The sequence below is a fragment of the Opisthocomus hoazin genome, chromosome 8 (genome assembly GCF_030867145.1).
Source record: "Opisthocomus hoazin isolate bOpiHoa1 chromosome 8, bOpiHoa1.hap1, whole genome shotgun sequence".
NCBI classification, from domain to species: Eukaryota; Metazoa; Chordata; class Aves; order Opisthocomiformes; family Opisthocomidae; genus Opisthocomus; species Opisthocomus hoazin.
Genome location: NC_134421.1, coordinates 67,602,143 through 67,618,746, shown reverse-complemented (window position 1 = coordinate 67,618,746; position 16,604 = coordinate 67,602,143). Strand labels below are relative to the sequence as shown.

The following is a 16,604-nucleotide window of genomic DNA, read 5'->3' as shown; positions in this document are numbered from 1 at the left end:
GTAAGTAGTCTCTGTATGAATAGGACCCTAGTATAGTTCCTAAGGAAACAGTAAATATTTACAGCTTTTCCTAGTCAGGCTTAATAAAATGCAGACTTTTTTTCCCCCCCTTTTAAAAATCACTGACATGCAGCATAATTTTACTGACAAAGTACAAACCTATCTCTATTTTTAAACATAATCATGTTCAGCAAAATAGAAAACAGTATTTCTCCACAACAGAAATAACTTTTTCTGACAACAGTTATCTTCAGATAGTTAAGACTTTAGTAAGACTGAGTAATTCACACACATTTATAGAGATGACACCAGGAAAAAAAATATTTGAAATCCGTGCCGTACAATTCAGGAAACAGTGAAGGAGTCATCACTGTGCACCGTAACCAATTCTATTACAAAATTTAGAAAAAGGTGAAAGCAACAACGTTGAAAAAATACATTTGTGAGGCACAGAAAATTTTGGTTGATGAAGATAGTAAAACATAATTTTTTAGAATCAAGCACTACACTACAATGGTAACCACTATATTACAACAGTAATCTTGTAGTGGGGATCTATTGTTAGAATAGGTCACCTCTGACTTCAAAATGTAAGTTATTAATTAACAGAAAACTCAACACACAGGTGGAACACAGCTTCTATTTTTTGCAACTTTTGTTGTAACTCTTACACAGTTCATTTTAATCACTGTTTAAAACCAGAAATTACGGATAACACTACAAACAGTACAACCTATCATATATGTCTGCATATATACATGCAAGTTTTTAAACATACCAGTCTAGTATTCTAGAACAAATCCACTCAGATGACAAAAATATTCTAAACTGAGTCACTAATTTTTAGAACTAGCATCTACATTAATATTAAACATTGTTTTTTCTCCAAAACATGACAATAATCAGACTGGTTAATTGGAATGTGAAAACCTAAACCAACAAAACATACATGAAACCTGAAATCCCCTTTCAGCATGGAACAAAGATCCTCCGCTACATCCGACATACAGGGATGCAATGTGGCCACCAGCCTTGCATAAAACGGTAGCAAATCCAACCTGCAAACAAAGGAGATGATAAAACAGACAACTAATTTATGTTATGGACAAAAATGTATTTATGTCTGCAGGTATGGGTACCATTTTCCTTGTGAAAAAAACAAATGTGCATATCCTGATAGAACTATGTACATGCAATTCTATGCTTCAGATTGCAATTTCATGTCAAAATAACAAGAGGTATACTACCACATCCTATTGGAATCCTTCATAGTTTATTTCCTTTCAAAACCATTGCCTTAGGTGAAATGCCAAACACCACCTTAACAACTGAATTCCATCTTTAAGAAATTACCAGAGAGAAAATTCAGATCCCTCTCAACACACAAACTGAAAAAATCTTACAGACAACTCCATTCCTTATTGCCTTTTTTTTTTTTGAACAGTGGCAGCAGACATAAGCAGGATGGTAAGTACACCTTTATTTTTAAGGCACCAAACTTTTAAATGAATCTAATAGTGTTATTACACAAAACAAAGCTCAGCAGATGTGATCTGGCAACCCTTTTCCCCAAAACTCAGCTAGTACTCCCACAAGTGGTAATTTTCAAAATTCTCTACAGAACTCTCCCTATTTTCTTTGCTCTTTCATTGATTATACGTCTTCATACCCATTTCATAGTATTGCATATTTCCCTTTGGGAATTTTGGAGGGCAATTTGTTTTTTCCTTAGTTTGTACTTTGTTTCTTTCCATCAAAGACTCTCTGGTTGTAAAAATGCGATAAATGCCCTTGACCCTGGTTTGTGGCATTGTGCAACAGGACACAGACTGTAACACAGCTGCTTTGCATAAATGTGCGTGTAACACTTAAATGCAGAGAAACCAACTGCACTCTGAGGCCTCATAATACCATTTAACAAGCTAAAGAAAGTATTTTTGTTTTATTTTCAGAACATAAGTTAATGCTGTAAACAGATGAACTGTAGAACAAGCCTACTGTTCTAAGTAGAGAGAAACATCTTAAATTTGCATGCTTCAAGGGAGAAATTGCTTGTAAGGGAAAAATGGATCTTAATGGATCTTAAGCTTACACTTCATGAAGCATTAAGGTTTTTGCTACTACTAGGGAACAGAAAAAAAAAAAGAGGAAAAAAGATGCTGCTGAAGAAAATCTAAAAGCACAGTCAATACACAGAGCTCACCTTGGCACAAAGTACAACTGGAAGAACATCAAGACAAAAACCCCCGAACCAAGCACACACAACTGCCTCCCTTCTCCTTTGTACTGCTACGACATTAGAGCAAATTTCCAAGATCTTTACTATCCACTCACAGAAAATGAGGGATAGAGGGATAATTATGTATTTAAATTGTAGACTAGAAACATCAGAATATACTACCTGAAATAGGCATAGCTAAGCAGATAATACATAAAACTCCTGGTGAAACATTGCAGGTATCCCAGTTACCTATTTAACAGTTTTTATTCTCTTTTGTTAATCAGTAACTGAAGCAGTATATATATTTTTCAAGCTCGCTGGAACACACAGTCAAGGATGACCAGCCACAGCAAATTACTATGATGTTATTAAGCATTTAGTCATTAACTCTCAGAGAAGGAGTAAAAGTCTCATTACTTCACACACAAATACCCAAGTTAAACTAAAAAAGGAATTTAGCTGAATTGAGGGGGTGTGTTTTAAACGAAGGGATTGCTGTATGGCATCTGTTTTAAGACAAACGGCAGAAAGTTTTATTCCGGTCTAAACAAGTACCTGCCTGCTGAGATCTAATAATTTCATCTCTGTAAACTGAACATACCTGGGGGGAAATTAAAGTCTTAGGGCATACTGTTGTTATTCCCTCCCAGAGCACAAAAGGTTTCTTCATGGGGAAGAATACTAAGGCTGGGTATTTCTAAATGGGTGAAATGTAATAAGGAAAAGCCTTAGGTAATTACTGTGAAATTGGCAATCAGAGATTGAATCCATTCCCTCTCTCACAGGGGAGACAAAAACAAGCATTCAGAAGTGGAGAGATTGCAGTATCAGTGGTGCCATCTACTGGTACCTACATTAAGGCTAAAACCTAGGTAGTTATGTTTTCTCCAAAAGTATTTCTTTTTCTTGAGAAGGTGGTCAGACATTAACTAAAAAACCCACAAAATCCACAGTATTGCTTTCTCTTCCTGCTCTTCTATATTATGAAGCAAGATCTAGCATCGGCGATGAGTCACTTTACTCTCTGGAGCCTGTGGTGAGCACCTTGAATATAAACTACCACAGTAAAAAACCACTATGTCTGACCACTGTCATTTTGACCACATACCTTGCACTGCAATTTAGTCAACTCCGGATCTCTGGATCACGTTGACTTTTTTTGTGGAATTTCAAATGCTAGATAATTTTTAAAAAAACAAAAAATGGGCTTTGCTCAAAGTCCTAATTGCAATCTCTCTAGAGTAAGTGCATCCAAAATTTTACATCGAGAAAGAGTAAAGGGGGCATTTTGTACATCTATTAACTGGGATTCTATCAGAAAGATGGCTTATTGAATGAAGGACCAGATCAAGAACTCCTGCCTCACAAGCACAATCATAACCCAGATAAATGCAGCATATTCACAGGGCCCGAACAGGTACAAACTGCCACCCACACTACTCAGTGGGAAGAGAGTGGTGCTGTGGAATTTTCATGCTATCAGATAAGCAGGTTTTGCTTTTGTTTATTAGCTGTGGCATAAAGTCCTTATCTCAAGCACATCCCTTGATCTTATCCTTAAATGACAGAGGCCACTAAAACACTGATAAGTCAAGTTCAATTGAACAAAAAGGACCCCACTATTGAGGATTCTCAGGATACGAAGCAGAAAGAAAAAAAAATCAGAAACCACAACAGCCCCTATTTAATGTTTACCATTTGCCCAGCTTTATTTAGAATTTAAGTCCTAAAAGCCCAGTCTTTACACTTATTTTAAACTTCTCATTTTGAACTTGAAAAAAATTCAACCAAATCATGCAATTAAACATAAATAATTATGTGTATTGGCACAGGAAGATAATTCCGTTAGATAGCAAAGAATTACACATAAATGTCCTAAAGCTGCGAGCAGTATGGGTTAAATCACTGCATTGCCACCTTTGTGCAAACTATATAGTCCTGAATTAAAAGGCTAGTATTCAGTTTTAAATTGGGCCGCTTGTATACCAGCACTTAAAACATCTTTTTAAAAGGCTTTCTGTTCTGTTGGGTTCGAGATTCACATTGCAGCTGAAACGTAAATGCGATCCATTCATAAGCATTCATCAGACCAGTGCAGTGATTTTGTATTCTAACACTAACCTATAGTTGAGGAAACACTGCCCTTTTTTGTCAAATTCAGTTTTCTGTCTTAAAGAATCCTGCATTTGTCCCAATCTGTCCAACTCTAGTGGGAACAAGAAAGCTCCCTGGCAACACTGCATTATGGCTTTGACTTTACAGTGTCTGCTTTACTCCTCAAACACAAAACCATTTTCGTACTTTCTTGGTAAAATTGTTGTGCCTGCACATTTCCTAAAACTGATCTCTCAAGAGAAGAAGCAGAACTTATTCTGTTATTGAAATATCTTATTATGGCTGCCAACGCAATAGCTACACTTAGATCATTACCTGATATGCATGGAGACTAAATACTTCTGGAAAATACACTGGTTTAGCTACATCCTACAAGGACACTGTTTCTCTGAACGTTTCACACACACAAAAAAAAAAAAAACCAAAAAACAAAAACAAACAAACAAAAAAAAACAAACAAACAAACAAAAAAAAACTCCTCAAGAACATAACCACAGCAAGCTTTCTTATCCCATGGCATCCTGGAGGAATACTGCAGAAAATCCTGGAATTAATAAAAACTAGTACGCAACAACAATAACAGAAGGTAAAGACATATTATTATGGCTCAGTGATGAGATACAGAAAGTAAAAACATTGTTAACAGTATACAATATATAACATTGTTAATAGTATGCAAAGCTTTGAAGCAGCGTGTTAAGTAGCTTTCTAAATGAATTTGTAGCATTTTATAGCAACTGTTAATATTGTGTGCCACATACACACCTAGAGCTTTTCCACAAGGATTTTAAGTGTTGATTTCAAGACAGAAAGCAGAACTACTCTTTTACCAACTGCAGTACTAAAGCTAACAAATATTAGGATAGATTGCCCTTAAAATCGCCTGCATCTACGGGCAATTCAGCTGGCATTTTCATTGCAACTGTTTGTGGTTCAGAACAAGAAGCTCAGTCAGCATCCCGTTTCTCCTGCTTAGTAGCCCAGAGAGGGGCATCACTAACGCAGGCAAAAGAACAGGCAGATACATAATACGTACATCTGAACTTGAGATCTTATAATTGGAAGCTGTTTCTCAATATTAAGAATAGTTGATATTTGTAATTAAAGAACAGTGATCAGCTGAGCCATTTGCTTCAGTATTAGCTCCCACTATTAGAGAACAGAATTGTCTCAGACAGCAGCTCCTTGAGCCAACCACACCATCTATACTAGTCTACTGAGTTCCTACAGAAAAAGATATCTTTTTAAAACTATTTTTATTTTTTTAAAAAATTAGTAGCATAACGGAACTACCATTGGAAGACAACAAATCAGTGGCAATGTGAAGACTATATACATTTCTGGCAACTTACTGTGTTCCTAGTACAGCCTGATCAAAGACACATCTCTTTTTTTAATACCACAATACACTAGGAATTCAGCTTTTGTTTTCATGGTATCTATGAAACCACACTACTGAATTTACAAGACACCATCTTGTTCTTGTTTGAAACTACCTCTTTTGCTGTGCACAATGTCAACAGGTTCCTTCAGGTCATTATCATCTAGTACACTTCAGTGGATTATGCAAAGAAAATCATGTACCTTCAAAAAGGTTCCAAGAGTTAATGATCAATTTAAGCAATCTGGAATCTACATCACTGGGAAGAAATACAGGGCAGTGGTACAGATGTTACTGCGTGTTCACAGACCAGCCAGCAACCCACTCCCATCTGGCAAACAGACATGTAATTGTAAGAAATAATTCTCTATTATGGTAGAGGTGGAAAAAAAAGTCTAAGTCATCCTGCTGCTTTACATTGCTGTGGCAGTTCTAGGTTGTGAGAAAAAAGTTCTTCTCACATCGTGTTTTGATGCATTTCATGATTACCAGCAGGCTGATAAACAGAAATGTTATTTCCTTTACATGATAAACTTGGGCTGGAAGAGCACCTTGTTACGTCTAACACAGAAGATATTCAACTGTCTGCCTCCTCTATCAGTAATTCATATTTCAAGTACAGTCAGGCCTCTATCAAGTCTCCAAAGACTGAGGTGTCAAAACCACAATTTTTAGAGAAAAGAATACATGAGAGAATGAAAGATTATGTCTACTTCTAATTGCAAAACTAGTATCAACGTAGCGTCAGGTTAATGGTCAGCAAATCAACCATTGGTTTATATACAGAATAGGGTTATTAGCACAGCAGATGCTTATTACAGATGGGATGTAGAAATAGTCTAGAATTAAGGTTGCAAACATACTGCAACTAGTAAGTGATTAAAAGTAAGAAAAACAAAATACCAAAGCCTATTTATTCAAAGCAGTAGTCTACACAAGTCTTGAGACAAAATGGCGACACAAATCTTGTTTTTTCACCCCAGTTCTAAAAGGGAATGGAATCAAAGTGGTGTGAACTGTAACAGGAAATCCAACATGATGATGAAACATTTGAAACTAGAAGCAGCATCAGAACAACCTCTCAGGACAAATAGGGTAAGGTGGAGCAAGAAAAGTGACTCCTTCATAACTCCGCCTATTTAAGTTGTACCTGTTCAAGGTACAAGTTCACCAGGGAGCAGAGAAATACATTATTCTCCCATTTAATTTAACATTTTCATTTTGGTATTTGCAATAATTTTTTGTAAGCAAGGCTCTTCCTGTTAAGTGTGGGGACCTCTCTTATTCAAAGAGACAAGAAGAAATAGGAGAACTCTACATGGACAGATACACACGGACAGAAGAGGCCAGGCTCAAACTCTTGTACTGGCTTTCTCTAAACCAGCCAGCCTAGAACCAGCTCTGTTCCAGAAGATACAAGGCTATTATAACAGGTATGTGCTGTATCAGAATTAACAAATCCTCCTTCCTAAACTACACTGTGCTCTAACTTTTCCCAGGTTCTTATATAAAAAAGTGCAAGTTCTCCTGAATGAAATATATTCTCCTTGTTTGATAGAAGGTAGGTTTTGTTCTTGTTTCCATGGTTAAAAAAAAGGTCACTAAAAAGATCCACTACAAACACACAAGTACCAGAAAAGAGAAACTAATCATAAAAAAATTTACACTGCTATGGCAAAATATTTTGGTGAATCGCTTGATCATTAATCCTAAACGCTTCTTTGGTGGTCTAGCATAAATCACTCCAAAAGTGCACGTCAGGAACAAACAAATACAATTCGGAATACACACTGGTCTTCAGTAATTTAAACAGTTAAAAAATATATGCATATGTAAAGTTAAATAACCAAAGGGTGGATCCAGCTTGTTCCTCTTCAGTTCTTACCTTTGTCTAGGAACTATGAAGAGTGCTCGTACTAGTTTTCTTCTGTTGGCTTTTGTATTCATATTCATGCAAAAATCCATTGCCGCCTATAAAGAGAAAAGTCAATACAATACTTCACCTTTAATGCAGCAGCTTTGTATTTAAAGAAATATAGCATGGTTTTCAAATGCATCTTTCACAGAGCTACTTCTGCTACATGCAGCTGCTTTAAAAAAACTGTAAAGAAAAATCTTCATTTTTGTCTGGAACTCACATAGTTAGAAAAAATGTCCCACTACAGAAATACGGACTGATTCTTCAGATCAATATAAGGAAGGAAGCAGCTTTAGGCAGATGGGGAGTAATTTGTTAGGGAGGGATAGGAGGAAAAAAATAAAAAGCCAAGTCTACTTCTAAAAGAAACTAACACGTCAGAAAACAGACAAAACCAATATCACATCATATTTGGGCAATGGCTAAGTGAGAAAAAGAAAATATTTCCTCTAGATTAAAAATAATTCAGCTACTGCTACACTCCAAAGCTTCAAACCTTTATTTCTGTTCTATTTGATCTAGCATTATAGCTTTCAAGAGTGGAAAAAACAAAAACTATACCTTGTCTATGAGGTCTCTGTTGACACAATTTGGAAGCTGCTGAAGAAAAGCATCTACTATAAGTTTTAAATGAGATCCAGTACTGGCTTCTTCATCCTCTTGTTCTAACAGAGTGAAATAAACAAGCAGCACACATCTTTAAGTTATGAAACATAATGACTGACTATCACATTCCCCGAATTTGTAATGTTTAGTTGTCAAACATTAATTCACAGATTCAAAAAAAAATGAGATATAAAGATGAATACAAAATATTCATTTTTTAATGCAAAAAAAATAATCCAGTGATTGTCTATGCCAACAAAAGTCAAAAGTATCACATTTATAAATTGTCTTCCTATTCACGAATTCCCTACCTCCTAATTTTTACTGTCAGGAGCAACAATAAATATATATTCCTAGAAAACTATGGTAGTTTCTTTAAGTGATAAGAGGACCACAAGAAGGCCCGAATACTTAGGGAAACAAAACAAAACACCTTAATGCAATTGTGGATTCCACTTTTTAATGTATATTTGCCCTGGGGGAAAACCACAATTTTTGATCAAAAATGTCCATTAAGGCCACTCTTTCATCTGGTAGGTTCTTCACATCTTTTCACTTGAGGTTGTGAAAGCTAGAGGCCAACTTAATTCTTTCAGCTGTACAGAAACCAGAACAGAGAATCATAAATCAACAAGGATGGAGGGTTGATCACATAGCAATTGCAAGGCAAGTGACAACTTGTTTTTCAAGCAAATGCTTCTATGTAATCTGCAACATCGGAAGCGATGACAGTGACCTGTATCTACCAATTGAGTCAGTAACACTGCTTAAGTTAGAGTCTGCAGGACAACTCTACCACTGAAATTCAGATTTTCTGACATCAGCTATGAGGGTGTCACCAGACCAATCCCCCTACAGTTACCCTTTAACTGCAAAACACGTGGTGTGCTTCAGAAATTTTCCAGAGTTTACTAAGTCCTAGACAAGAGCCTAGTTTGCTCTATAGCACAACATAAGCCAAAAAAACAAGTTAGAACACAAACACTTGGAAAGAATCCTTCCTTGGCTAAAGCTGCACAAAAGAACACTGTTTCCTGAAAAAGGAACACAATGATGTTTGGTTTCCTTTCAGTGTGAGGATGTTCAGCAGTAACAAGAATATCCATGAGGGATCTGAAAGCAGAACAGACACAGATAGACCTCGAAAAGGTGAATATGGTGGTGGTGGAATTGCACCCAAATAAACTACAAAAATACCCAAGACTTGGTAAAGTCACTTTGTCTTTACAGGCTACACAGTAAGATAAACGAGCATGAAAGACTGAAGTCCCTTTGTCAAGTTACTGAAAAGCAAAAAGAAAACAAAGATGCTACACTGTAGGACCCTTTTTTTTTTTTTTTGAGACAGCTCAGGGCAGCGGTTGAGCTTAACTAGAGAAACACTAAGAATAGTTCCAAAGAACACTGCCAGCTACCCCATCTTGAAGATCCTAGAGATTAAAGCAAATAAGTAAATGCCATCGCCTCCTCTCTTGCACAGGCAACTGGATGTCAGAAGAACAAGAGAGAAGGGTTCATTAAGAAAGGAGAAAGAAGAAAGGGAAGATGTTCCAGATGCTCAGACAAGAGGACCATGAAGTTTTAAATGCTTAATGAATCCTGACCCTCTCACCACCCATGTACTCGGAGTTAAGAGTCCACTAGGATGCATGCAATAGCTCAAACCAGACAACTTTACTAGCAAATCTTGGTTTAATGCATTTTTCCATTTAGATATTTAGTCACACCTTTCTGATTCCTTTTGATGTTCTTTTATCTTCCTTTTTTTCCATTACAGCAATTAGTTGTCTCACCTCAGTCTTCTATTCCAACTGACTCAATGCTCTTGAAATAAATTTAAAAATCCAAGTCTTTAACAATTCAGCCACTTTTCAAGAGAATCTTTGAAGAGGCCCTGCTATCACACTTAATTTCAAGGGTTCCCAAACTTATCTCTTCTTTCATTAGTCCTTTCCCTCACTGGAGGGCTGCAGATATCGTCACTTTGTATTTCTAAGTATTTCTTTCTCCTCACAGTATGTGGCTACTTTCTAAGCTGAAAGGCTCTTTTGTAGTACCTGAAGCAGGTTTGGGACTTAAGATAGAAAATTAAGAATTTTACAGTGACAGGAAATTAAATGGTCAAGGGTTCCTTCTCCAAGGCAAACGACGATTCTACGTATGCAATTAATGAAAAAAAAAAAAAAAATCTTGCTTGTCACTTCGATCCTCTTGCGTTCCAGTCTTTCATCATCACCACATTTTAAAACTGTATTACCTCTTTTTAAAAATTTACTACAAGTAGTAATGTATGCTAATTACAGTTAGATTATTTGTAATCGTCTATCTGGTGCAGATTAAATCATGCAGTATGGTCACTGTAGATACTGAAAGAAAATGTTTTTTTGTTTTTAAACACCTTTATATTTAACCAGAAATGCATGCACTCCTGCAGTTTTCAGGGAGCAGAACAGAGAACGCATGAGAAGACACGAAGGACTCACTGAAGTCGTTCTGCAATGATTGGTGCCAATCGTCTGCTTCAGCCACAACAGTTATTTGCCTTCCCCTCTCCCGACGTGCTTACTTTCTGAGAAAGCCCTGGCTCCCTTATCGTCAACATCTTTCTTTAATTTTTACAAAACTATAACCTTACAGAGTGGGCTGTCCATGAAACTCCCCCCTGCCTGAAAGCTTCAGTCTACTTTATATAGTGTCACCCAGACAGTGGAAGTAACAGAAGTGCGTTTGTAAAACTAGCAGTTACTCCTCTGTGAGATGAGTTTCTGTAATGAACCGGATCATGCAGGAGCTCTCAGGTGCAGACGGTACGAACCCGTAACGTGAGCAAACCGTTGGCTGGATCCCCCTCTCTGCACAACACTTAGGCATACCATAGTGTTAAACATCTCGTTGAATCAAAGCCTCACTGAGGAATGTGTTCAGAATCTAGTCTCACAAGTGCAAAAAGTAGTTCTTAATGAATAATCTTCAATCTTTTTTAAATTCCTGCTCTTCTGATAGGAACTTTGCTAGCTCTCTAAACAGCCTAGCAAAATTAACAGGGTTGACTTAATACTCACTTCTAACCCATCACCTCTGCTGCTGACCAACCTTACAGGAACTGGTGCTAGATATATTGACATCAGACTCCTGCTCCCAGCACTCTTGATGGCTTCCACCCTGGCCATTCCTTAACTTAAAATCTTTGTCTCCATTCACACAGCTTCATTTTTAACATCGTATCTTCTCTTTTAAGAACAACCTCAAAACTCACTTCTTTCAGCATGTTTTCCGTCACTATTTTCAGCTCCGGTGCTATCTGCTCCCTCTCTCTTCCCTGAGCATATTGAAAATAAGAAAATTAAGATACACTCAAAGTTAATGCAATAGAAAAAAAAAATAAATTAGCTGAATTCCTGGTAAACAAACCTCTTCAACTAACTGCATCAACTTTCCTTTCACATGTCATATCTTAAAGGTAGCTGACTATTATAGACTCCAAACTTCAGGAAAAAAGTGCAGAAACAGGTACTGCAGTGTTGTGAAGAATACTACACCATGGCAAATCTGTTTTAAAAACACACACTTTGGAAAATTGCCTTGCCTCCCTCATATTTGGACAGAGGAGAAAAGACTGAAGAGAAGTGACAGAAGGAGACGCAGAAGTAACAAAAGACCTGCAGTACCCACCCTCTGACTAGACGGTCTACCCTATTTATCCTGTTTTCCCCTCTAATTTATATATTCCCTCTGCCAATGAAATCCACACCCCCAGATTATCACAATAACTAAAGCTACTTTTCTTCATCTTGGACCTTACATCAGGCTGGACGGGGCTCTGAGCAACCTGGTCTAGTTGAAGGTGTCCCTGCTCATTGCAGGGGGGTTGGACTAGATGACCTTGAAAGGTCTCTCCCAACCCAAGCTATTCTAAGATCTAGGACCCTGATATACCTCACGCATCCTCCCTTTTTATACTACAGGCCCATCTCAACCTAGGATGGCTGGATAGGAATATTCTGGTTTATGTTTTTAACAGTGTCATAATACAGTGGTTTCATTCTTTGCTGGCTTTGAGCAAAACATTACTACTAACTCACCTCAAGTACAGATGCACAAAAATTCAGTACACATGAAGAAAAGTTAAAGCTATATTTTGCAGCTGAAGGACATATAATTTTCCTAATTTCAAATTAAGTGAATTTTACTTAAGAGAAATGGTGAAAAAAAATTACCAGTTCACTAGATGGAAACACATCACAGAGCTTAAACCACCACCTAAATTGAGATTTCTGTTAATTCGGCATATCTGGTGCTACCAACTAGGGGTGTTCAGGATTACACACAAACCCCAGCAAAAACCAATCATTGTGTTTCTCTGTGTTTCAAGTAAAGCAAAACCTACCTGCTGCTAATTAATACCCTAGTTTTCTAGCAGAACAACGATTTGGTACTCATACATATTTTAACTTCCATCATTAATTTATGAAGCCACTTGTCAGTATTATAAATTTGACAGAGACATAGAATTAATATAGAAACTAATTTTCTATATGTTCACAAAAAATAAGCTAATGAGCAAAGACAATCATGAAGCAATAGTTCTCCACTGAGGAAAAAGCCTACACTGAGCCAAATGACATTACCTTCACCAGGCAGAAAGGAAAAGGCTTTCTTTAAGGGATGGCTGTTTATTGATAAAAAATTAACCCCATTCTGACACATTTTAGATTAATCTTTCAGATGGGAGTATGTTTAATGCTCAGTCAATAGCTAGTTTAAAACCAGAAATATTATGACAAAACATCACCTTCCTTTTACAGTCAAAAACATGATCATCAGTCCCTTCTGTACTATTGTACATACTCTAACTGGCATTGCCTCCCAGTAAGCTAAAAACTACACAGAGACTGCATCGTCTACTTGTGATCTCATCTCCTGTTCCTTCCTCACTTCTACAGGATCTCTCACTCCTGTTGTTTGGCTTTATCCTTATACTTGGAATAATCTTCATCCTCCTACCCAGACAACAAACCCTTCAATAAGACACAAAGGAAATATCCACGTTCCTTTAGATGTCTATTGACACAGTACTTTTGGCCTATTAGCAGGCTATGAGCAATCCAGAATGAACTGCTCTTCTTGCTTTTGATTCCAAGAGGCCGTCCACGTGAACTTCCCTTACAGATAGCTAGAACCAAGCTCTTCGCTGCGTTGTTTGAGGTGTCTGACCAGAAGACAGAACTCGCTCAGGGTGAATGTTCTGCAATTAAAACTTTATATTTTGACCAGCTTAATGAGCTGACAACTACTCAGAAAAGAATATAAATAGAAGAGAAAATTTATTCCAAAGAGGGTATGGCCTTTTCCGACCTGTCTGGGTAAAGAAAGCAAAAACCTAAGGAAATATTATATAGAATTATCCTGACAGCTCTCCTTTCAGGAGTCTGAAACAGTCTGATTCTGGAGCTGTAACTTCTTCGAATTTGTGAGGTGTCACAGACCAGCATAGTCCAAAGATTAATTTCAGCTCAACTAACTTTATGTACACAAGAGTCATCCAATTTAAATATTCATATGCCCTAACCCATCCCTATTGTCAGCTGAGAGAAACTGGAACTTTGAGGAGCTGTTCAAGCTACTGAACGCCCAAACCCACAGATTCACACATCAGCTTGGTCAGATGAACCTACGCTTTAAACACTGATACACAGTCTTTGCCAGGGACTGAACTTCTTTGCTCTAATGTGAACTCCACAGCTTGAAGTTTTTGCTTTAACTTCTTAGCTTTTAAAGCCCAATGCAGTTTCAAGCAAGAGGATCACTAAATTCACTAGATCAGGTAGGATTTTCACTTTTAAGCCGCAGAACCTCCAGCCAGGAGACTCCAGACATAATTTTTTTCCCCTCAGCATTCTAGACACAAGAACAAGTTTGCTGCTTCAGAAACAAAGAAAAGAATCTGCATTGGTCCTTGGAAATCCAAAGCAGCAAAACCGACATGTCTTACAAACTGGGTTAAAAGAAAACAGCTCACTTGCTCCTTTATGAATATGGGCCCTAACACCTGATGTTACTTTTCCCACTATTCAGTACCACTGAAAAACTTGTAACTCATAAGAAAAAATTCTTAAGAAACATTTTGCTGCTCTTTCCCCTAGTAAAACTAACACAGCTAGATTTTCACAGATGCCATTTGCAGCCCTTTACATGTAATTAGAGGTTAGATTTCATAAATCCTGCAATGTAAAGCCATAATATCAAAAGAAAAGTATTAAACGATTAACAAGACAGAGGCAGAGCTAAATCCTGGATTTCAACAGAAGTTAAAAACAGAAGCTATTTTATTATTACCCTAAGCATATTTGATGAGAAAATCATTTATGCACTGAATTCAGTCTACATACTTCTTGCTAGTCACTTTTCAGACAACTGCCTTCACTTTCCATTATTTTGAATAGCTATACGAAGGAATCAATAACTTTCACTGCATAAACCTCCTTATAATGCTTTTCACTTGTATCTGAATATCTTCTTACAAATGCATTTTTGACCACAATCCTAAGCTTCTAGCTACTAAAGTTTCATAAATATATCAACAAATCAATAGTTCTCCCTGAAGTCACTCTATCTACTGACTAAAAAACCATCACGCTCAAAAAAAACAACCGGGAAGCAACAAAGAATTCCTAAAACCAATTCTTCTTACCTTGCTCATCAAGAAGCTTTTTTGTAAGATCTTCTGCTTCATCTCCACAGTCTAACTCCAGAGCATCATCATTAATATCCAGGTTTTCCAGCTCCAACTCCAAATCCTCACTCCCAGGTGCTTCCTTACTATCTTTGGCATCTTTTGAATCTATTTAAAAGTTAAGTAGAAATTTTTAACTATTAAATACACACAGTCATGATTAGAATACAGGAAGATTCATGTTGCTAAACCCACGTCTCTTCAGTGTGTTAGTCTCATTAAAAGCAAACAGAGGAAAGAGTACCTAATTCTTGAGACTATACCATCTCATGTTAGGTCTCAGTGGTTTGATACCCTCCATACAGTTTTACCCAGATGCCCGAAAACTGCAAACATTTACCTACACTGGGATCTGTTAAGGATTGCCAACAGTCTTCAGTGCTCTGGTTTTTCTGAACTATACCTGGTACATCTTTATTGGATGACATGCATACATTCAAACGGAACAAGATATTCCGAAATCTAAGCATTCTACGTCCAAAAGTGCTTAAAACAGATTGTTGAGCCATCACATGGAAAGTGCAAGCAAAAAAAACTTGCATACTGGGATGGTCAGACAGAAAAACAGTATCCTCCAAAACCCCAGTAAATGAATATCACAAACATTGTTGAAAAAGAGACAGATTCAAAGGTACAAATTCTAATTTAATGTTTGCATCGTATATTCTTCATAGCTCAACCGATAACAAAATTGACAAAGCAAGATAAAGTGTTTTGCACAGACCAAGAAAAAAAGCAAAAAGCAGACCAGGAGGATGATAGTGGACAAATGATGTGCTATGTAGAAAGTCAAACAAAAATAGTATTTTCCTTGAAAACAAATAATCTATGAATCTCCAGATGGAAGATTCAGGAAAGAATAGCTAATTTTTTTCTTGGACAACAACACTGGTCCAGCACAGAGCATTTTTTCCAAGAGATTACTATCCTTAAAACTTTGCTACTTTTATTCATTTGCAGGCTATGCTTCAAAGCAAAAATAATATTTCAGGCAAATAACCTTATTAAAATACTTACATTTTTCAAACAAAAACGTGACAAGAAACAGTACACACATGCTGTGGAAACAGCAGAATCACAAAGCAAGCAACCTGTTTAGAATCACAGACTTAATTCAGTCTGGAATGGACCTCAGTGAGGTCTCTAGTTCAACTTCTGATCAAAGTGGATGAGCACTGTATTCAGGCGACTTTTCTCAGGGATTCCTTCCAGTTGTCCTGAAAAACCTCTTAAGGCAGAGATTCCAGTCTCCCTGGGCAAGCTGCTCCAACATCCAATTATCCTCACAGCAAAATTTCAGAATTTAAAAATCAGAAAGAAGGCCATGAGCTATAAAGTTGAAATTCCATTAATACTCAACAGTGACCTATTGCATGTGTATTAGAAAACCACGTAGCCAGTGTCTTTGATGGCATTTTCTCAATGCCAAAACACTGCTCTTATCCAAACATGCATCTTCCATTACACTTTGAGCCAGTGCTGGCGAATGTCATTTTTATCCCATTATAACTAAAGTCTACCAAAGCTTGATTGTGAACCTAGGGCTGCGTCAGAAGTGAGGAACCACCAGACCTTTTAATCAACTGGAATTTTATACAGAGACAGTTAGTTACCGTGGAATATTTAGTGG

The 16,604-nt window shown here is 37.1% G+C and overlaps 1 protein-coding gene across 1 annotated transcript in view; it reads right to left on the bottom strand.

Moving 5' to 3' along the window:
- UPF2 (UPF2 regulator of nonsense mediated mRNA decay) overlaps nucleotides 1–16,604 on the bottom strand; it is a 73,212-nt gene that overhangs the window by 41,845 nt on the left and 14,763 nt on the right. Inside the window, exons 6-9 of the mRNA XM_075427623.1 lie at nucleotides 14,933–15,082; nucleotides 8,197–8,300; nucleotides 7,603–7,688; nucleotides 950–1,058 (exon numbers count right to left, since the gene is read on the bottom strand). Of these exons, the coding sequence (XP_075283738.1) occupies nucleotides 950–1,058; nucleotides 7,603–7,688; nucleotides 8,197–8,300; nucleotides 14,933–15,082 (449 nt within the window). The remainder of the gene's footprint in view (nucleotides 1–949; nucleotides 1,059–7,602; nucleotides 7,689–8,196; nucleotides 8,301–14,932; nucleotides 15,083–16,604) is intronic.